Source organism: Aquarana catesbeiana, linkage group LG11 (assembly GCF_042186555.1).
Source record: "Aquarana catesbeiana isolate 2022-GZ linkage group LG11, ASM4218655v1, whole genome shotgun sequence".
In the NCBI taxonomy this organism is placed as follows: Eukaryota; Metazoa; Chordata; class Amphibia; order Anura; family Ranidae; genus Aquarana; species Aquarana catesbeiana.
The window spans coordinates 7,232,322-7,256,316 of NC_133334.1; the positions used below are offsets into that span (position 1 = coordinate 7,232,322).

The 23,995-nt window shown below is 45.1% G+C and overlaps 1 protein-coding gene across 1 annotated transcript in view; it reads right to left on the reverse strand.

The window, feature by feature from the left end:
- Positions 1 to 1,841: 1,841 nt before the first annotated feature.
- The window catches only part of TRIM66 (tripartite motif containing 66), an 81,093-nt gene continuing 58,939 nt past the window's right edge, over positions 1,842 to 23,995 (reverse strand). The window contains exons 16-18 of the mRNA XM_073606035.1: positions 21,724 to 21,798; positions 12,176 to 12,328; positions 1,842 to 2,818 (exon numbers count right to left, since the gene is read on the reverse strand). Coding sequence (XP_073462136.1) covers positions 2,570 to 2,818; positions 12,176 to 12,328; positions 21,724 to 21,798 — 477 coding nt within the window. The 3' untranslated portion in view covers positions 1,842 to 2,569. The remainder of the gene's footprint in view (positions 2,819 to 12,175; positions 12,329 to 21,723; positions 21,799 to 23,995) is intronic.

The window sequence follows — 23,995 nt, forward strand, 5'->3', positions numbered from 1 at the left end:
GGTACGTAGTCAATTTTACATTTTCCTGGTGCCTCCATGGCAGCATACATATGGTTGGTAGCTCCGCCCACATCCAACCCAAAGGACCATTCTCTTTTCTGTCCTGTGGGTTGGATGTGGGTGGAGCTAACAACACTAGATATGCTGCCATAGATAGGTACCAGGACCCATGGGGAGGGTGTGGGCGGAGCTACCAACCATATGTAGGCTGCCACAGATAGGCACCAGGAAAGGAAAAATACGGAAAGGTACGTAGTCAATTTTCCATTTTCCTGGTGCCTCCATGGCAGCATACATGTGGTTGGTAGCTCCGCCCACATCCAACCCAAAGGACCATTCTCTTTTCTGTCCTCTGGGTTGGATGTGGGTGGAGCTAACAACCATACATATGCTGCCATGGATAGGCACCAGGAAAAGAAAATTACAGAAAGGTAAATAGTAAATTTTAAGTTTTCCTGGTACCTCCATGGCAGCATACATGTGGTTGGTAGCTCCACCCACATCCAACCCAAAAGACCATTCTCTTTTCAGTCCTGTGAGTTGGATGTGGATGGAGCTACCAACCATAGGTACACTGCCATGAATAGGCAACTGGAAAGGAAAATTACAGAAAGGTAAGTAGTACATTTTCAATTTTCCTGGTGCCTCCATGACATTTTCTTTGATGTTCCATGGGTTGGATGTGGGCGGAGCTACAAACCATATGTAGGCTGCCATGGATAGACACTAGGAAAGGAAAATTACGGAAAGGTACGTAGTCAATTTTCCATTTTCCTGGTGCCTCCATGGCAGCATACATATGGTTGGTAGCTCCGCCCACATCCAACCCAAAGAACCATTCTCTTTTCTGTCCTGTGGGTTGGATGTGGGCGGAGCTACCAACCATTCATAGAATGCCATGGATAGGCACCAGGAAAAGAGGAAATTATGGAAAAGTATTACATTTTCTGTTTTCAAGGCCCGTATGGTTAAAAAAAAATTCTTACACACATTAAAGGAGCTCTCCAGAAAATCATGGCTCATTTACAACCCAACTGCTGATTGTTTTTCACTTGCATCCAATTATCTCCTACATTTGACCGGCTGGCTGGCTAAATCCTTGTAAATATCGGTTATTGCCCTTAGAAAAGTATGCTAAGTATGCTAAGATCCCATGTATCGCCCCCTCTCCGCCTTCTTTTTCTTTAGACAGGGCAGTATTTATTTTCATTTAAAGAGAGACAGTCTGAAAGCAAACAGCTACTGCTGTACTATAGTATTTGTAAAACAAAGATTTTATATACACAGTAAAAAATATTAAATCAAATTGACCTTCTTATATCTCCTACATCTGACCGGCCGGCTATAGCCTAGAAAAAATGCTGGTGAATGCCCTCGGAAAATCTATCCTGAGTGTTCCAAGATCCAAAGTATTGCCCCCCTGCCTTATTTTTTTAAGGCAGGTCGGTATTTATTTTCAAATAGAGAGAGAAAGTCTGAAAGCTACTGCTGCACTATATTATGTGTAAAACAAAATTTTATGTACACAGTAAAAAATAAAATTGACCATATTGTATTTGCTACATCTGCCTGACCAGCTAAATGCTTGTGAATGCCAAGGAATGTATCCTGAGTGTTCCAAGATCCAAAGTATTGCGCCCCCCCACCTTATTTTTTAAGGCAGGTCAGTATTTGATTTCAAATAGAGAGAGAAAGTCTGAAAGCAAACAGCTACTGCTGCACCACATTATTTGTAAAACAAATTTTAAATACATAGTAAGAAATATGAAATCAAATTGACCTTCTTGTATTTCCTACAACAGACCGGCCGGCTAAATCCTTGTACATGCCGGTGAATGCCCTTAGAAAAAGTATGCTAAGTATTCCAAGATCCCAAGTATAGCCCCCCTTTTCGCCCTTCTTTTTGTAGCCAGGGCAGTATTTATTTATTTTTTCATTTAGAGAAAGATAGTCTGAAAGCAAACAGCTACTGCTGTACTATAGTATTTGTAAAACAAAGATTGTATATACAAAGTAAAAAATGTTAAATCGAATTGACCTTATTATATCTCCTACATCTGACCGACCAGCTAAATCCTTGTAAATGCCGGTGAATGCGCTCAGAAAATGTATTCAGAATGCTCCAAAATCCCAAGTATTGCCCCCCGCCTTATTTTTTAAGGCAGGGCAGTATTCATTTTAAATGAGAGAGAGACAGTCTGAAAGCAAACAGCTACTGCTGTACCATATTATGTGTAAAACAAATTGTAAATACAAAGTAAAAAAATAACAAATCAAATTGTCCTTATTACATCTTCTACATCTGACCGGCCGGCTAAAACCTTGTAAATGCCCTCAGAAAATGTATGCTGAGTGTTCAGAGATCGCAAGTATCACCGCCTACAGCATCCAGAGAGGTTTACGGCACATACAGAAGAAGAGGTAGGCCCATCTATGAGCACCATAAAAAGCCCGCTGAACTGGGCTGTGATGGTTTAAAAATAAAAGGATCTTCTGACTTTAGCACAGCTGCAGCACTGCCTGGATGGCATTAACCAGTCCCTGTGATAACCCCGCTCGTTTCCTAGAACTAGCACAGGCTGAAGTCTTTGGCTTTCTGGCTGATGGTGTGACGCCTCCTTCTTTTGGGCTGTGGGCACTCCCCTCCATAGGACGGCCAATGGAAGCCCTTCATGTGACAGTTCTCGGCCCCGATTTCCTCGGATTCCGAGTCGTCTTCCTGGGGGAAGGGAAAGATGCGGCCGGGATAAGCTTCCTTCAGCAAGTCCTCGAAGATCACTTCCAGGTTCCTGCCGGCTTCAGCCACCTCCGAATCTTCCTGTCATAAAATAATAAAAATGCTGAATTTTATTACAGTCATGGAAAAAAACCTTCCTGGAAAAACATGGAGGACGACGGGAAAACTTTCCTCTTTTAAATCCTCCCTCCATCCCCCCTTCAGTCTTGTTTATACAGGCGGATATAAAAGACACAAATAATATCACTTTGTATCCTTTCATACATCATTCAATGTATCTTTTTATATCCTCCCCTTCAGTCTTGCACAGTTGTACCGGCTCCTCTCCTGGACTGAAATGCCTTCCTCTGATTTCACCGCACACTGTGAGCTTCTCACAATGTACATTAGAAGCTGCAGCAAGTCACATAGAGCACCGCCTCATTTCCTGGCTGGAGGATGTCCACCATCATCTAGCTCATTTCTACCCAGCCTGACTGTCCCTGGCCCCGCCCCTTCATTCATTGGATTTCTTTTCTTTCAATCATGGAAGCTCAGCATCACATGTGGGTGTTACCAAGGCCTGCCTAGGAACGCCCACTCCTCCAGACTGGCACCCACCCATCAAGGCATTTTGATATTTGCATAACTCCTCCCACTGTTTTGTATCAGGACTGAGGGCTCCTGAGAGGAGTACTGAGGCCGGGGGCTGGGATGTTTTCAGGAATCTATGTACAGCCTCCTGCCAACGCCCTTCCCACCAGGCACGATCTGTCTGCACTGCATAGAGAAGCCCAGAGACCCAGTGATGATGTCAGTGGGTCTAAAATAAGGTATGTATTAAAAACAAAAAGGAAGGAAATTAAAGCAGAAAAAATTTCATCTTTCACATTGACTACAGCTTTAAAATCGCATGACTTTATCTGAGATTGCACGATTTCAAAGCTAAATCTGAGTGCGACTTCAGATGCAACTCTGTGCTCTGGGATCAAGTGTTTGCAATGTTAGCAATGTAAAATCCCCTAAAAAAAAAAAGGATGTGGGGTCCCTCCCATATCCGTACCAGGCCCTTTGAGTCTGTTATGGATCTTGAGGGGGAACCCCATGCCAAAAAAAAAAAAAATGGCATTGGGTCCCCCCAAAATCCATACCAGACCCTTATCCGGGCACGAAGCCAGACAGGTCAGGAAAGGAGTCTCTGCCCCCCCAATCCAAATCACCTTGTCCCCATATTTAATAAAGGACTTGTCAAAAAACATCTCTAGTTTTTTTGGAACACTACACTGCTTTTTTTTTTGGTGAATGGTTAGGGGTACCCCTTAAAGAGCACTTCCAAATTCCGATAAGCTCCATGTCCGCAGACCCCCCAAAACTACAAGTCAGGGTTGTAGGGAAGAGGCCTTTGTCCCCATAAACATGGGGGCCAGGTGCTTTGTTGAATGCATGTGGCCTGGTATTGTTCTGGGGGGGGGGCGCTCGCTCTTCCCCCCCACCTTTCCTAACCTGGCAGGCTGTGTGCTCAGATAAGGGTCTGGTAATGGATGTTGGGGGGACCCCACTCCCTTTTTTTGGGAGTTTTTTTTTGGCGTGGGGTTTTCCAACAAAAATCCATACCAGACCGAAGGGTCTGGTATGGTCTTGGGCTGGGGACCCCACTTCGTTTTTTATTTTTGTTTTTTTTTTTATTTTGAGGTAGGGTTTCCCATCAAGATCCATACCAGACCCGATGGGTTTAAAAAAAAAAAAAAAAATTGGCGTGAGGTTTCATCCATTCCAGGATGGTCAAAGGACAAGTCGCAATCATCTCAAAGTCGGATCAAAGGATCAAAACTGGATCCCGTTCATTGAAGTCGCATGGAAGTCACAGGGCAAAGTCAGATCGGACGTTGTTTGACTTCCGTGTCGGATCAGTGTGATCACAGCCTTACCGCTTTTACCGGCGAGCCCGGGAGATGATCCGACGGTTCGCGTGACTGGCCATAGAGATGAACAGAGACCAGATCGTCTCTGATCACCTCTATGATCCCGGAGGACCGGAGTGACATCATGACATCCCTTCCTGTCTAGGGCAGAAATAAACAATAAAAAAGAAAAGAAACAAAAGATCACTTTTTTTTTTTTAATCGATCTTTTGCTTTTAAAGGTAGAGGAGAGATTTGCGATCTTTTAGATCTTAGATCTCTCCATAAAGGGGACCTGTCACCCTAATTTCTATTACATTCCTTGTAATAGGAATAAAAGTGGCGGGAAAAAAATTAAAAGGGACAATGTAAAAATGAAAAAAATGAATAATAATAATAAAAAAAAAGCGCCCCATCTTTCCATGATCGCACACAGAAGCAAACCCATATGTATGTTGCACACACATTTGTAAATGCTATTTGAACCACACATGTGAGGTATCGCCACGATCGTTAGAGTGAGAGCAATAATTCTACTGCTAGATCTCCTCTGTACCTCTAAACATGTAACCTGTAAAAAAAAAAAATTGAAAGCGTCGCCTATGGAGATTTTTAAGTATCATAGTTTGTCAGCATTCCACGAGGGTGCGCAACTTTAAAGCGTGACATGTTAGGTATCTACTTACTCAGCGTTTTTACCAAAAAATAAAGGTCATATATGGTTTTTTCTTGCATTAAAATTATTCAAAAAATACTTTTTTCACCAAAAATCGCGTCTGAAAAACTGCTGCGCAAATACCGTGTGGCATGAAAAAAATTGCAAAGATCACCATTTTATTCTCTGCTAAAATAATATATGTATATAATATTTGGTGGTTCTAATTTTCTAGCAAAAAATGCTGTTTTAAACGTTGCCAGAAAAGGGGCGGGTCTTCAAGTGGTTAAATCTTTAGCGGAGTGTACCTAAATATGATGAGTAGAGCTGGCTGGAATCCGAAGCTCCTCTGTACATATGGTGATATTGGATACAATGTCACCAAGTAAAGGAAGGTGTCACCGGATCGTTTGGGACATTTAAATATCTATTTCAGAACGCGATCGTCTACAACAGAACACCGACCTCTCCTGTTACTGAGAGCCATTCATCACCCTCCCCCCGTCTTATGTTTCCCCGCTCCGCCATCCGTGATATGATATTCACGCAAGCTGCGGGTCCAAATCTGCGCAGAGAAGTGACATGAATTGGCCGGGGTTCAGGTATCGAGTGTCCGTTGTGACGCACTTCAAACCCCACTAATTGCCTGTAATGTACACAGAGCCGCGATCGGCGACTAAGCTCCTCCGCAAATATTTAGAGGCTGAAAACGCGGCGACGGCCAACTTCTGGTGGATGGACATCGGCTGCAAATGGGGGTGAGAACATCAGAGGATTTTCATTTCCATAATGAGAAACTTACAAAAATGTCCATAAAATGCTAAATATCTTGGCGAAACGCGTTGGAGTCAATGAGTCAAGCTGAAGTTTAATCTGCATATACGTTTCCTTCCCTGGTTCCTCCCCTCCTCCCTCATCAAATATTTAAATTAAACCTGTTTGCATTACATACCTTATTTTAGAGGCATTGATTTATTTACTTGAATTTTATTTTATTTTATTTTCTATTTTTTTTATTTTTTTTATTTTAGAGGCATTGATTAGTTCCTTCCTCCCCACAAATCAACAATTAATAATAAATACATTTTTTATGATTTTATTACATTATTTAGGACCAAGTGATCTCATCACTGGGTCTCTGGGCTTCTCTAGGCAATGCAGGCAGATCATGGCTGGTGGGAGGTGCCAGCAAATTGCTGTACATAGCTTCCTGAAGACATCATAGCACTCCTTCCAAGACCCCTCAGCCCTGATGTAATCAATGGCAGGGGTTATGCAAATCAATCAAAATGCCTTGGTGGGTGGAGTCAGTCTGGAGAAGTGGGCATTCCTAGTCGGGCAGTATTTGCATAGGTAACGCCCACATGTGATGCTGAGCTTCCATGATTGAAAGACCTGAAATGCAATGTATGAAAGGGGCGGGGGCCAGGCACAGTCAGGCTGGGGAGGAAAGGGCTAGATGATGCTGGACATCCTCCAGCCAGGAAATGAGGCGGGGGCTCTATCTGACTTTGAAGAGCGAATAATAGGATTTTTTCGTCATACTTACCTGTGAAAACCTTTTCTTTGAGTACATCATGGGACACAGAGTCAGGCTAATATTCATTACCTGCTGGGTTATACGTCATCTCCAGGTGAATAGACACCGGTAGACCAAAGGTCTTCAGACAGGAAGTGATCCCCTATATAACCCCTCCCATACAGGAAGTACTTCAGTTTGGTAGCAAGCACTGAATCCTCAAAAAAGAGGGGAGGGACCTCTGTGTCCCATGATGTACTCAAAGAAAAGGATTTTACTATTTTCTTTTTCATACATCATGGGACACATCATGGGAATCCTCAGCGGCTCGAACATCCACTTGATAAAATTTTGTGAACCTATGCACTGAAGACCAGGTAGCAGCCTTACAAATCTGAGCCACAGATACCTGATGGCGAAAAGCCCAGGAGGTTCCTACACCCCTGGAGGTTCCTACACCCTGGAGGTTCCTACACCCCTGGAGGTTCCTACACCCTGGAGGTTCCTACACCCCTGGAGGTTCCTACACCCCTGGAGGTTCCTACACCCCTGGAGGTTCCTACACCCTGGAGGTTCCTACACCGCTGGTAGAATGAGCTCTCACCCTAAAGGGAGGAGCTTTACGTTTCAGACCGTAGGCCTGAATGACCAACTGGCGGACCCAATTGGCAATGGAAGCTTTGGAAGCTGCCTGCCCCTTCTTGGGTCTTTTTGGTAAAACAAAAAAAGGAGTCTGATCCTCGGATCTCCGCAGATCTAGACAAATAAACCTTGACTGTCCGGACAATGTCCAAGGAATGCCGTTGTCTCTCTTCCACTGAACGAGGCTAAGAGAAAAAAGATGACAAAATAATGTCCTGATTTAAATAAAAGGCCAACACCACTTTTTGCAAAAAGGATGGAACAGGTCGGAGCATGACCCTGTCGTGGTGAAGGATCAAGTATGGTTCACTGCACGAAAGGGCCGCCAACTCAAACACCCTTCTAGCCGAGGTGATGGCCATCAGGAAGACTAGCTTGCATGACAGCAAGTCTAAAGGAATTTCCTTGATAGGTTCAAATGGTTGTTTCTGTAACACGGACAGGACCAAGTTCAAGTCCCAAGGACATATAGGTGATTTAATGGGGGGAAGCAAATGCGTTGCCCCCTGCATAAAGGTTCGGACCAGCGAATGGGAGGCTAAAGGCCTTTGGAAGAATATTGACAAGGCCAAAATCTGACCTCTGATTGTACTCAAAGCCAATCTGATTTCCACAGCTGACTGTACATAAGAGAGAATTCTGCCAATCACGTATTTCCGAGGATGCCATTTTTTGGCTTTACACCAAGCAATATAAGTCTTCCAGACCTTATGATAGATCTTCCTAGTGATAGCTTTTCTAGCATTCACTAGGGTAGACACCACTGGTCCCGAGATGCCACGGTCCATTAACACCCTGGCTTCAATAGCCATGCCATCAAATTTAGAGACTGTAAATTAGGGTGGAATATAGGTCCTTGAGAAGTAGATCATGGCGACGTTGAAGTGTCCATGGCCCGTCTATTGTCAGTCTCACAATCTCCGGGAACCAGGGCCTTCTGGGACAGGCTGGTGCCACCATAGGGACTGGAAGCCCCTCTCTCTGAATCCTGCACAACAAATGTGGAAGGAGAGGGTTCGGGGGGAAAGAGTAAACCAGGGAATACTGGCTCCTTGGAACTACCAGAGCATCACCAGAGCATCTGCTCCGATTGCCAGAGGATCCCCTGTTCAGGTCACAAACTGCTGTAGCTTGTTGTTGAACCTGGATGTCAATAGGTCGACCTCTGGCCATCACCAACGCTGGCAAATTTCCTGGAACACCCCTGGGTGTAGGGGACCATTCCCCCGGGCAGATCTGCTGACGACTCAGATAATCTGCCTTCCAGTTCCAGGCCTGGAATGGAACTGGGCATAGGGCACTGCCTCAAAGGAGGACACCATCCTTCCTGGAAGACTCATACAGAACGGAGGGTTGTCTGGTGCCCCTTATCTGACACGCCTGATCCTTCAGGGCAAAGATCCTTACGGGTGGCAAAAATACCCTTGCTTGGACCGTATCTAGGTTCAGACCTAAATACGTCAGACTTTGAGCTGGTCTCAAGGCTGACTTTTCGATATATATGATCCAGCCTAAGCTTTCCAAATAACGCACTGTGCAGGTTATGCTCTGTTCTAGAGCCTGTAGTGAGTGATCTCTGAACAGGAGGTCATCCAGATACCCGAGCACAAAGATCCCTTGGGCCTTAAAAGACCCAATACTGGTGCTAGGACCTTTGTAAACACCAGGGGAGCTGTGGCAAGGCCGAAGGGTAGAGCCACAAACTGGAAATTATGTTCCTCTACTGCAAATCGCAGGAAACTCTGATGAGGCTGAAAGACAGGTATGGTAAATGCACATCCTTTATATCGATGGAGGCTAGAAAGTCTCCCTTCTGGGGCGAGGCTACTACTGAGCGGACAGACTCCATCTGAAAGGACTGGATTAGTAGATACTGGTTCAGGGATCGTAGATCCAAAATGGGCCTTGTGTCCCTGTTTGGTTTTTGAACCGTAAAAAGGTTCAAATAAAACCCTGCACCCCTTTCGGATACAGGAACCTTTACAATCACTCCTTGATGCACTAAATGGTGTAGTGCCTGAAACAGTACGTTTTTTTTTTTTTTGGAGGATCCGAGGGAACGCTGGATCTTAGAAACCTCTGAGGGGAACCCCCCGTAAGTCCAGCTTGTAACCGCAGGATAAAGTCGAGGTGACCCACTCATCCCGAACCACTGTTCTCCAAATGTCCGCAAAGTGCAGCAGCCTTCCCCCCACCCGATAGAGTGGGGGCGTCCCCTCAAAAGGAGGGCTTGGTGCCGGGTTTAGAAGAGCTTTGGAGTCAGGGCTTTTTTCTGGCCCTGGCCCTGGCCTTGCCCCTGGCTCTAGCGCCCTGTTGGCGGCGGAACTGCCTTGGCGCCGAGACATTTGAGGAAACAGTCCCTGAGGTTTTAAACGGGGGACGCTAGGTGCTTCTCTTTACAGGAAGTAGAGAGCTCTTCCCTCCGGAAATCTTTTGGATATATTTGTCCAAATCATGACCAAACAAACGTTCCTCGGCTGTCCAGTTCTTAAGCCACAAAAGTCTGCGCATATGTACAGACAAGAGAGCCAAACGAGAAACCTGCTGTACTGAATCCTTCAAGGCATCAACAGTAAAACACAGCGCTCGAGGAATATCTGTCTTATTTTCAGCAAGATCATCCTCCCAGGTAGGCCTGTTAGGCCGTCTGACCTGATCCTTTACAGACTGGAAGATACCAATTGCTGCGACAGCTGGCTGAATATCTGAACTGGCCAAAGAAAAGGAAGCCTTTAATAATTACTCCAGTTTCTGTCAACGGGGTCTTTCAAGCCCTGCGCATTAGGCACCGGACAAGTCACGTTCTTGTTTAAGGAAAAGACTGCTGCATCTACAGGCTGGCATGCTCCATTTCTTGATGAACTTTTCATCCATGGGATATAAAAGGGAAACATCTTAGGAGGAACAAAAAAACAGTGGGTGTAAGGGGAAAGCCTGTGCGGCCCAAAGAGGCCTCAGAGACACCAAAGAGGACCAGGGGGCTCAGTAACCTCTGCAAGAGGCAACTTAAAGACAGAACGAACCATTTCGGTAAGAGTCAGGATCGAAAGCCTCTGCAACTTAGAGACACCAACTGGATATCTTCTTGTCCAGATTGCTCAGAAGATTGACTCATCTGCCGGGCCCTCCACAGGATACTGAGCTTTTAGCTCTTCCTCATCCTGAACCCATTCCTGCTCCAGACCAGGAGGCTCAGGGGAGGGGGATCTGTCACGCTTCTTGCCAACCTGTGGGATGGAGGCAATCATGCTAGCAATCCTATGCTCTAACCCGGCAAGGCCTGAGGACAGTTCATCCTTGGTGATAAAGGGTGAAGCAGCAGTGTTGACTGTAGGCACCATACCAGATAAGCACAGCGCTCAGATTGCCCAGAAGCCTCTGGTCTTTCTGGGGATACAACCCTAGGAATACGATTAGGTTCATCATGAACTACTGATGACAGGTGTGCCCTTCCCTCTCGTGTTAGTCCCGCTCCTCTTTTTTGAAGACATTTAATAGCCACTAAAGGGGGTACTCTTTAGTGTAGTATTAACACACCTCAGAAGGGAGACCCTTTAATAGTGCTCACCAAGCCCCTATGCAACAATCCTACTAAGCACCTTAGCCTGCCAAGCAACACCTGGTGACTCACGTGACCCGGGTAAGGAGAAATGAACCGATGCAAGCCTGGTTCAGAGCCCGCTTTGTGTTCCACAGCTGCCTTCTGGAAGCACCGCATGCTTGGCCTACATAGCTTACATAAGCTGGCTGTGCGCCGGGTGTTCTGCGCATGCGTGCGCACGCATCTGCGCAGTCCCGGCGAAGGGGCGCAGCTGTATTTGTATATGACATGAATCTTCGTGCGCCAGATTAGGCTACAGCACATGCGTGGCTTTAGCAAAGCTGCTTGCGCCATGGCCGCCAAACAAACTGCTGAGCATTTTGGCGAACGGACGTGTGCCCAAATGAAGATGCGCAATGGCGCCGCCTCGTGCGTGACCATCCAAAGAACAGCCAGACACAAGCAAAAAAGGTACACTTTAGAAACATCCACAGCTAGCCCAAAACTCCCCCCGTATGGCGACTGCACTCAGGTGTCCAGCCTCTAGCTGGCTTGACTGATTGTTACAATCACTGGGACACCCCACAATAATAATAAAGGGGTTTCCAGGCGTAGGGCAGCTTAGAAACTAAGAGCCAATCTTCACCCATCACGCCGGGTTCCTGTCACTTGAGGACCTTCAAGGACTGGCTACCCTTTTCATGTTTAGGGTCCACTCCCTTGGACCTGTACAGCACCCTGCAGGAAATGCCTTAGCGCTGTGGTGTCCGGGATTCCACTCCGCAGGGTCCAGCGCCCGGAGGTCGCATTACAGGCAAAACCTCGCCGGATCTTGAGTCTTCTTTGCGAGGCTCGGGTACCATTTATCTAAGCATATAGAGCCTGTGTCAAATGGAACCGATCGGTCAACCCCATGATTGATTTAAGAACCGTTTGTGGAACTAGAGACCTGGAGCCCAGAGAGCTCAAACAAACCGTGCCATCCACCGTTGCAGACACTGGTAAAAAACGGAAGTACTTCCTGTATGGGAGGAGTTATATAGGTGATCACTTCCTGTCTAAGACTTTGGTCTACCAGTGTCCATTCACCTGGAGATGGCGTATAACCCAGCAGGTAATGAATATTAGCCTGACTCTGTGTCCCATGATTTATAATAAAAGAAAAAAAAAGATTTAATAAGATATCTTCTTCATCACTTACATAGTTAAATTTAGCACAATTCCAAAACATGAGCCTTATGTCGGACACCAGCTCCTCGGGGGTGGAGTAATGGGGGATGTGCCTCTTCTGCAGCTTCTTCCGGATGATTGACAGGTCCATCGGCCTCTTGATAATCTGGTAATAGTGACGTGCCTTCATTAAAAGATGTGCATATAATAAACACATCAATTAGTCTGATGGAGGACACCGGATACATTGTGAATCCCTAATCACATCACATGACTGTCATAGACCAATGACATCGTAGAGGTCTGTTTCTAAAACATTCGCTGTGTAAATATCTCATCATTCACACAGCCGTCACAAATATTACCGATCGTTTGCCTAATACATTCCTTTCCGGTGATCATCAGCTCCATCTAGTGGTCAAAATACGGTATTTTCCTGATTGAGGTGTTTCAGGAAAATACAGCATTATGGCTACTAGGTGGAGCTGACAGTCATAGAAAAATAAAAGGCAAGTTAAGACGATTATTTGTGACATTGACACAGCAAATGTTTTTTAAATAAACCCCATAAACTGTATTCAAACCTTTTTTTGTTATTTTGGATGAAGTGTTAATAGGATAGAAGCTCTGTCCTGCTTTTGTTGCTGTCTCTGTCCCCACTGGTGACTAGGACAGAAACTCAAAAAAATGTTATCATCACTAGAACAGGAAGAGAGGGGAAATCTTCTCATGGGGACACCTGTTCTGGTGACAGTTTTCCTTTTATGTCCTGTTGTGTCTTCAAGACAGGAAGTGAATGTAATTCTCTCCAATGGGACACAAGTAGCAAGAAAAAAAAAGCAGGGGGAGTGCGCAGGCGCGGGACTCCCAAGATGGCCGCGTAAGCCGGGAGCTCCGCTCTACCCAGCCCAGCAAGCCACCCGAACGCTGGATTAAGGCCGCCTTTTCGCCCGCCACTAGCGAATTCGGACCCGGGAACACCCGCTGCTTCGACCCATGCCAAACAGCACGGTCCGCAGGGACCTGGGACCGCAGTTCTCAGCAGAGGATTCCCGGGCCTTATCCAAGATGGCGGCCGCAACTCAGTTCAAGGAGCGGCACGCAGGGGGACACACAGAAACCAGGCAAGTGATTGCTCCAGCCACTCTGGCCTACACACCCTCACCTGCTTCCCACAACCAGCCTATGGGGACCCCATCCCCAGCCTCCACAGTATCCCTCCTAGAGCGCACCTATGAAAATTACTCCCTGTCCCCACCGAACACCACACCACCACACCAGGGAGCTGGAACTTCCATAGGAGATCCGGAGGCTGCCATACCCCTCAACACAGGAGATTTATTCCTCAAACTGTCAGATTTACTAGACAGAGGTTTAGCAAACACAGCCACAAAAATCACGAACGAGATAAGAGCAGACTTTCAAAACTTGGGAGCAAGGATGGAAGCCATAGAACACAAATTAGACATTACAGTGTCTAGAGCTAACCAGAACACTGAGCACATTCATATGGTCCAAGAGCAACTAGAGGTGGCATTGAACAGAATCGATGACCTGGAGAACAGGTCGAGAAGGGACAATTTCAGAGTAAGAGGTATCCCCGAATCAATCACAGACGTCCCCAAAGCTATCCAGGACTTAATCAAATCCCTCATCCCTGAGCTTCCCCCCATCAAGTTGGAGCTGGACAGGGCTCATAGGTCCCTGGGTCCCCCCAGAAAAGACGGATCCCCCAGAGATGTGGTAGTGAAGCCACACTTCTATAGTGTAAAGGAAGAAATAATGAAAATTTCACGCCAGCAATCCCGCATCCTTTTTCAAGGTCAGGAAGTGCAAATTTTCGCAGACATCTCCCCCATGACCATTCAGAAACGCAGAGCCCTCAAGCCCCTTCTGCTCGTCCTCTCCCAGAAGGAGATCAAATATTGGTGGGCATTCCCTTTCGCCCTAAAATTTTCCCTTAAAGGCAGAACCCACTCATTCACCACATTCACTGAAGGTGAACAAATCCTCCTCTCACTTAAGCTCATATCTCTAGATTCGGAAATGGACATAACCAACACTCAAGCGGGCTCCTCTAAACGCCAAACTCCCAACAGCCCCATCTCTCCAGCCTGGAAAGCTAATAAAAGCAGGCGACTGAAAGATCAATTACCAACCTGAGGAGGTTTTATACAAGACACCGGCAACACCTTTCTTCCTCTTTGTGTTCCACTGTTACCAATCCATCTCATACCAGATGTTCTCCACCTTCCTTGGATCCACCACAAAGAGGCCTTGTTCCCGTAAGGGGAAAATTTTTCCATTCACCCCTAATTCTCAAGTCTGCATCCCAACGCCCCAGCGGGGCCACGCATTCAGTTTCCCAAGAACTTCTATTGCACCTACCTCTCACTTACGCCTCAAGGAGGTTTAAAGTTCTAGCCCGTTGATCTCCACAAGAATGGCCTCACCGGTTATTGTACATCATTCCCTCATCGCCAATCTGGGCTCCACCAGTGTCAGCAGGAAGTTCTGGTCCATCCCCACAACCCCACCCCCTCACAACGGACTGGCTAAATCCACAGTGGGACTTGGATTTTCCATACCTCCTTCCTTCTCCTCCCCCACAGAGGATTCGAGTAGGTCTACCAGGAAGACTCGACCTGTACTTCAGACCAGAGGGGTCCCAAGTTAAAAACATTTTTTTTTTTTTTTTTTTTTTTTTTTTTTTTTTTTTTTTTTTTTTTTTTTTTTTTTTTTTTTTTTTTCCAGATTATGATAATCCTTATTGTCCCCCGTATGCTTCTTATTATCTTTATTGTCACAAAGCTTATTTTTCTATGCAAGGCTTCAAGGGTGGCTTGGGTTGCGGTAGCTGCCCTGCGACTCCTTCCATCCTACGATAATGGAATTTTCATTCTCGTTCGATGGACTGGTGGTCCGATTCCAGGACCACCTTTTTCTGTTTTTGGAGTTCGGAAAGGGGAATACCTTCCCCCCTCTCCGCCTCCGGCCTTTTTCAGGTCATTTTGTACATATTCTCTCTTTCCTTCTGTCTCTTTGTTTTAACCCACCTGTGCTTTTTTCTCCCTTACCCCTTCATGTCAGGGTTGACGGATTGTCTGCAGATCCTTCTCGTCCAGCATTTCCAGGTTCCGGACCTCGCTCCGCAGTCGCCTCCTACCCACCCCTCTTCAACTGGATCAGGGTAAGTGTTCTTTCATCAATAGCACACTCCTCACTCAAAAAACATGCCTAACACCACCCCATCTCGCCCCCAGATAAAAATTATTTCCCACAACGTCCAAGGCTTCAATTCCCCAATTAAAAGAAGGAAAATTTTCCAATCATATTATAAACAAAGGGCTTCGATACTAATGCTTCAGGAAACGCATTTCCCTTCTCGATTCTCCCCCTCATTCCTACATGCGCGCTTCCCCTCGTTTTATTTGGCAAACGCTGAGGATAAAACCAGGGGAGTCGCGATCCTATTCTCTAAGGATTGCCAATTCAAAGTGAGCCAGACTCGTTGTGACCCCGAAGGCAGGTACATACTAGTTAAAGGTCAGATCGCAGACCAAACATTCTCTTTGATATCCTATTATGCCCCAAACAAGGGACAGAATGTATTCTTTACTTCGCTTTTCCAAACACTAGGCCCCCTTCTGGAAGGAACAGTAATCTTTGGGGGAGACTCGAATGTCGCCTTTGATCAGAGCCTAGATAAATCTAAACCCCCGGCTAAACAGCTCTCCAGGCCAACAAAAATCAGCTCCAAAATTGCCAAACTGATTCACCAACAGGGCCTTACAGACATTTGGAGAGAACTCAACCCCACTTCAAGGGACTACTCCCACTATTCAATACCCCACCAAGTATACTCTAGAATCGACCATATCCTGATCTCCTCTATGCATATCCCCGCCGCTATCTCAGCTAAAATTAAGGATACTCCCCTCTCCGACCACTCTATGATCTCCCTATCTATCCAAGGTTCGCTTCTCAGACCCTCATCCCCCATCTGGCGTATTAAAGAACACATCATTAAAGACCCCATCCAGATTGCGGAACTTACCAAGACACTAAATGAATATTTTCTCCTGAACAATGTAGACAACATCTCAGCCGAGACCCTCTGGGCAGCCCACAAAGTCGTGATTCGAGGCAAACTGATCCAAATATCCTCCCAACTTAAAAAGGAGAGAACCATGGACATTGCAAAACTGGAGAGAGATTTCCTCCTCTTACGCAAAAACCATAAAGCTAACCCATCCCTGGTTCAACCCGACCAGCTGGATGCTGCCCGGATCAAACTAAACCTGGCGCTCACGGTTAAAGCTGAGGATTCTCTGCGTTGGAATGGGGTAAAATTTTACCTGAACCAGGATAAAATGAGCACGATGTTGGCCTCCAAGTTATCCCCTAGGTCCCGTCTCTTCGCCCTCCCCAAAATAAAATTACAGGATGGGACGTCTTCCCAAAACCCACATAGAATCCTGGAATCTTTCCAAGCCTTCTACTCACAACTTTACAAAGCAAATGAATCCAATGACTCCCGAGCTATAGAAGCATTTTTAGAGCACCTCCCCATCCCCACTATACAAAAATCCCACAAAGAAATTATGGAGGCTCAGATCTCAGTAGAGGAGACCTTGGAGGTCATAAAAAACCTGAAAGGGGGCTCGGCCCCAGGTCCAGATGGTCTTTCCAATCTTTACTACAAGACTTTTGCCGCGACTTTAGCGCCACATCTAACTAAAATGTTCAATTACAAACGAAAGGGAGACCCCATAGACCCCCAGATGAATGCTGCCTTCATTACAGTCATCCCTAAACCCGACAAAAACCCGGATCAGGTAGAAAATTACAGACCAATATCACTTATAAATAACGATCTAAAAATCCTAACGAAAATTTACGCCAATAGATTAAATACATTCATCAACACTTATATCCACAAGGATCAGGTGGGATTTATCCCTGGCAGACAGGGCCCTGACCAGGTCAGAAGAGCCATAGACATAGCCTCAATTTTGCACTCGGGATGGGACGGAGGCCCAAAGCAGGAGGGTCTCTTCCTCTCCCTAGATCTTCAAAAGGCCTTCGATTCTGTGTCCTGGCCCTTTATTTTCGCCTCCCTTAGATTCTGGGGATTCGGAGAACATTTTATCGGAATCCTCAAATCTCTTTATTCAGAACCGGAAGCGAGAGTCAAACTACAGGGCTTCCTCTCATCCCCAATCAAAATTGCTAGGGGCACAAGACAGGGCTGTCCCCTCTCCCCACTCATTTTCGCTCTAATAATAGAAACTCTAGCTATTGCAATCAGGTCAGACCCAAACATCAAAGGGGTAAACTGTGGCTTGAACACCCATAAATGCGCCCTCTTCGCAGATGACCTTCTTCTATTCATCACATCTCCAATTACCACTCTCCCCAACATTAATGGACTACTCCAGACATTTGGCGAAGTCTCAGGCCTTCGGGTAAACATGACCAAATCTCAAGCTTTAAACATCTCCCTTAATCCAGCCCTAGTTGAGAGGTTAAAACTGTCCTTTAATTTTAACTGGAGTGACTCCTCAATCAGATACCTAGGTATAAACCTCACACCCAGCATAGACTCCCTCTACCAAGCTAATTTCCCTCCTATGTATCGTAGATTGGAGGAAGACATACGAACCTGGTCTCTCCACAAATTATCATGGCTGGGGAGAATCCATGCCATCAAAATGACCCTATTCCCCAGAATTTTGTACTTATTTAGAGCCCTCCCAATCGCGATTAACAGAAATCACCTCAAACGCTTCCAGGGGAAGATCATAAAATTTATCTGGGGGGGGAAAGGTTATAGATTTTCGAGAAACACCCTTTTTGCCCCAAAGTCTAAGGGAGGACTAGGTCTCCCCGAACTATTCAAATACTACCAAGCAGCCAGACTGGCCCAACTCTCCACCTTATATTTTAGAGGCGAAAAACCCGACTGGATACAAATAGAACGCCAGGCGGTCCCTTCCCACACTCTAGACTATCTACTCTGGACCCCCAGTAATTCTAGACCGCCCATCATGGCACCCACACTCTCACACTCCTTCAGACTTTGGGACTCCCTGATTCAAAACTCAGCTCTGACCTCACAGCTCCGCCCTCTCTCACACATTTTTCGCAACCCCCTCTTCAAGCCAGGCTTAGACATCAAATCCTTTCAATGGTGGCTTGATAAAGGAATGTACCGTATCGGACATTACCTCCTCGCCTCCGGTCCTATCTCCCTGAAAATGTGCATTGATAAACTAGACCTTCCAGATTCCGAGAAATTTAGATTTCATCAAATCTCCCATTTCCTTCACACCATTTGGAAAGTTAAATCAGTCCCCCTAGTGTGCACACCTTATGAACAATGGTGTGGACAAGCAACAGAACAAAAAGGAGGCATATCCCTGATTTATGAAGCTCTATCAACTCCCACATCCAAACTCACATACATGACAGAATGGGAGAGGGACTTGGGCGAGTCTTGGGACCTGGAGATCTGGAATAGAATGAACACAAGAGCCTACAAAGGTATGGTTAATATTGCACTAATAGAAGCTAACACGAAAGTCCTTACGAGATGGTATCTGGTTCCTTCCAAACTTGCACTGATGTTCCCCTCCTCGTCTCCTTTATGTTTCAGAAACTGCCAAGCCCAGGGTACCGTGTTACACATTTGGTGGGAATGTCCGAAAATCAGGGGGTTCTGGAACGGTATCTTTCACTTGATCAGGAAAATCACGGACACTCCCATTCCAAAATCCCCCCAAATAGCTCTATTAAATGGTAATATTCCCAAAATTTCCAAAACAACTGCTAAACTTATCGCTTTTATTCTGACAGGCGCCAAGATTTCCATAGCAAAGGCTTGGAAACAACCAGGGGTCTCTCTGGCGTCTGCCAAGAGAAAGATCTCATGGATCATGTCTCAGGAAAATTTAGTTAGTACCATAGCAGACTCAAATAAAGCTTTTTTGGCGGTTTGGGAACCCTGGGCTCGGCATGTAGGTATCTCTCTTACACCGGGAGTTGAAGTATGACCTGGCGCTATTGTATTCTCGCAGTCTGTCAACACACCCTACCCCCATCCTCTCTTCTCCTCTGTCTTTCTTCCCACTTTTCCTTTCTCTCCTTCTTCTTAAATCTCAGGAAGTTGTTAGTAAATTCTTACTGTTAACATATGGTTTTGCACGGTTCTCTCCAGTCTTATATGCACTTGTTTGTATTTAGACGGTACCTCGATCCATTCCCCATGGATCGATCTTCCAAGCTGGAACCCTCGGGACTTCTCCATGGCTCCCCTAGCCCCTTTGGCCCTCTGGCCAGAGAGAGCTTGGGAAGGATCCCTCACGCAGTCTGGGACATCTAATCTTCCGGAAAGTGCGACGGGCCTTAACATATTGGCCACTCACCTTATGGTTATCGAAGGCCACTCCCCGGTACTCGACACAGTTTGTTCCCGTTAGGGGTGTCGAGTCCTCATCCAGCACCAGGTCTTGCCTTGCCATTCCTGAGGGTGCCTATTTCTTTGTTTTTTTTCTTTTTCTCTCCCTATCACTTCGTATTATCCTACGTTGTTGATCAACTTCTCTGTTTATGTTCATTATTTGAGCCTGTACACAGATGTGGGCTGCGCCCCACAGCATTTTCAATCTATGAAGTGTAATGTACTGTTATTCAATAAATCTTCTTTAAAACTCAAAAAAAAAAAAAAAAAAAAAAAAAAAAAAGAAAAAAAAAGCAGGGGTTTTTACTGTGGGCAATTTTTTTTAATGCACCAGACTGAGCCAAGTGGACGCCTCATTCCCATCCGTTATTATATATTAATAAAGTTAATTAGCTGCCATCCCTGTTGGACATTTCAGCTATTTTTTAAGACAGACTGGACAGACCCCCAAAGTATTTTCTTCCCAGATTGCCCTGGCCTGATGCTGACTTTTTTTTTTCTTGAACCTATAAATGTCTTAGATAGGTGCACATTGGAGGTAAATTAGTGTCCAAAATCTGGTAAAAAAAAGACAAAAGCTACAGAAGCTGCAATATATTTTAATGTGTTATTATTATTTTATTTATATTTTATATATTTTTTATTTTAGGTTTAATTATATTTTATATGTTTTATTGTATTATTTTGATTTATTTATACAGTATATATTTTACTTAGGTTTTTTTTTTAATTTTACTTTATCCATTTTTAGATTTGATACATTTCTTATATATCATAATTTTTAAATTAATTTTAAAATTTTTAGATTTTAGATTTTTTAATGTTATTTTGTTCATTTCATAATCTTTTTTATATTTATACTGTATTTTATACATTTTTATTTTATTATTTTTTATATTTTATATTGTTTATTTTATTTTGTATTACATTTTATAATATTTTTTATATTTTTATTTAAATTCTATATATTTTTTCCATTTTTATATTGATATTTTATAAATTTGAATTGTATTATTTCATTTATATTTTCAATTTTTTTATTGCATTGTTTTTATTTTATTTATATTGTATATTTTATTTAGATTTTAGATTTTTTTTAAGTTATTTTAATAAATTTTTTATTCTATTTATTTTTATTTTTTATAGTTACATTTTAGACATTTTTATTTTATTATTTTATTTATATTATTTATTTTATATCAATATTATTATTATTTATTTTATATAATTTATTTTATTTATACTGTAGATTTTTATTTTCTTTTATCATTTTTTATAGTTTATGCGTTTTTTATTCTATTCTATTATTTCATTTGTATATATATTTTAAATTTTTTTAAAGACATTTTAGAGACATTTTTATTTTATTATTTTATTTATATTTTAGATTTTTTTTAATATTATTTTTTATAGTTCATACGTTTTTTATTTTATTCTATAATTTAATTTGTGCATTTTCTTTATTATTTTTATTTTATTGTATTTATATATTTTTATTTTTTACAATTATATTTTTTATTTTTAATCCATACTTTCCATGAAAAAAAATGCAAAAAGTGTGTGTGTGTGTATATATATATATGTATATGTGTATATATATATATATATGTATATATATATATATGTATATATATATATATATATATATATATATATATATATATGTGTGTGTGTGTGTGTAAATATATAATCTCTATAGATCTATAGTTTTTGTTTTGTTTTTCATGCTGATGATTATAATTAGATTCTACAACAGGTGTTGATGACGGTATATAAAGTATATCTATAACCTTATATATTGTCTGGAATTATCTGCACCGGTTATTTTCAGATCCCCGATGAAGGGAGCCCTTCTAAAACACCCGAAATGCGTCAGTTTAATAGAGAATATTTTTGGAATAAATAAAACTCATTCTGAACTCAAATCCCACCATGTTATTCCTTCCTGGTCGTTACTAGGACCCGATCCTTGCCATGGCAATCGGTGTCTTAGAGAGAGATATGAATCCCAACAACACACTGGAGACCCATTTCGGTGCCTCGACCATAAAATGCCGGATTCTGCGCTCCGTATGTTTCTAGCAATGACTGCTCATCATCCAGAGAGAAGAACTCACCAGAGGACTGACCGGCTCCTGGAAGGGGACACTCAGACTGTTACAATACAGAGAGAGGACCAACTTCTCACACTTCTGTGGAGAGAAACAAATGATCAGAAACAATGTATCTGCCTGGAGGGAACTAGGAACGCGCCACACAGCGCTCCTCATCAGATCTTTCCTTCAACAGAAAAAAATTTCAATGAATTCCGAACATGGCAAAATAGCACTCACAGTGTGGGCAGTACAGTCCCCGCCCCCTCCCCTAGTCCCCCCCCCCCCCCCATACAGACCCTCCCAAGTACAGTCCCCCTCCAGTATAGATCTCCTCCCAGTGCAGATCTCCCCCAGCACAGATCTCCTCCCAGCACAGATCTCCCCCAGTACAGATCCAGGGCTGGGCCCGGGCCCCGTCAGTTCAAAAGGGAGGCCTGGGCAACTGCTGAGCAGGAGGGCCGGCTTATTGCAGACACTGAACCTCTTCTGCTTCCCCCTGCAATGCTACCAGCTTCTCCTACTCTTTTTCCCACCAGCTGCACTGCAGGGGGATTGGTTCTAGCATACGCACCCCTTCCATCTGCTGTCCGGGCCCCCCTGTGTGCCCCTTTGCCCCACAGCGCTGCCGGCTTCCCTCCTCTCCCACCGGCAGCTTCTGTGTGTACACAGAGGATGTTTCAGGATGGAGAGCGGAGGGAAGGGGCTGGGGTAAATGTGTTGTTTACTGACTCCTCCTGTTTCTGAATGAACACAGTGAGTGATCGGTACCAATCAGTCCTGTGTTTATTCATCACTGATGTGTAGTAAATTGCATTTACTATGCTTCAGTTTGTGAAAGAGCAGGAAGCTTCAGAGCACTTCCTATTAATTCATCTGTGCAGCTGAGGCCACAGAGAAAGTGACTGATAAATCTATAGTATGTTCTTAGTCACTTTCAACCGGGGGGGGGGGGGGCTGTCAGGTAGGCTGTATGGGGCCCAGTGATTTCTAACAGATCTCTTCCTAGTACAGCTTCTCCCAGTACAGATCTCCCCCACAGAACAGCTCCCCCCAGTACAGATCTCCCCCACAGAACAGCTCCCCCCCAGTACAGATCTCCCCCAGAGAACAGCTCCCCCAGTGCAGATCTCCCCCACAGAACAACTCCCCCCAGTACAGATCTCCCCCACAGAACAGCTCCGCCCCAGTACAGATCTCCCTCACAGAACAGCTCCCCCCCAGTACAGATCTCCCCCACAGAACAGCTCCCCCCACTGCAGATCTTCCCACAGAACAGCTCCCCCCAGTACAGATCTCCCCCACAGAACAGCTCCCCCCACTGCAGATCTCCCCCACAGAACAGTTCCCCCCAGTGCAGATCCCCCCCACAGAACAGCTCCCCCCAGTACAGATCTCCCCCACAGAACAGCTCCCCCCAGTGCAGATCCCCCCCACAGAACAGCTCCCCTCCAGTACAGATCTCCCCCACAGAACAGCTACCCCCAGTGCAGATCTCCCCTACAGAACAGCTCCCCCAGTACAGATCTCCCCCACAGAACAGCTCCCCCCAGTACAGATCTCCCCCACAGAACAGCTCCCCCCCAGTACAGATCTCCCCCCACAGAACAGCTCCCCCCAGTGCAGATCTCCCCCACAGAACAGCTCCCCCCAGTACAGATCTCCCCCACAGAACAGCTCCCCCCAGTACAGATCTCCCCCCACAGAACAGCTCCCCCCCCAGTGCAGATCTCCCCCACAGAACAGCCCCCCCAGTGCAGATCTCCCCCACAGAACAGCTCCCCCAGTACAGATCTCCCCCACAGAACAGCTCCCCCCAGTACAGATCTCCCCCACAGAACAGCTCCCCCCCAGTACAGATCTCCCCCACAGAACAGCTCCCCCCAGTACAGATCTCCCCCCACAGAACAGCTCCCCCCAGTACAGATCTCCCCCACAGAACAGCCCCCCCCCAGTACAGATCTCTCCAACAGAACAGCTCCCCCCTGTACAGATCTCCCCCACAGAACAGCTCCCCCCCAGTACAGATCTCCCCCACAGAACAGCTCCCCCCAGTACAGATCACCCCCACAGAACAGCTCCCCCCTGTGCAGATCTCCCCCACAGAACAGCTCCCCCCAGTACAGATCTCCCCCACAGAACAGCTCCCCCCCAGTACAGATCTCCCCCACAGAACAGCTCCCCCAGTACAGATCTCCCCCACAGAACAGCTCCCCCCCAGTACAGATCTCTCCCACAGAACAGCTCCCTCAGTACAGATCTCCCCCACAGAACAGCTCCCCCCAGTACAGATCTC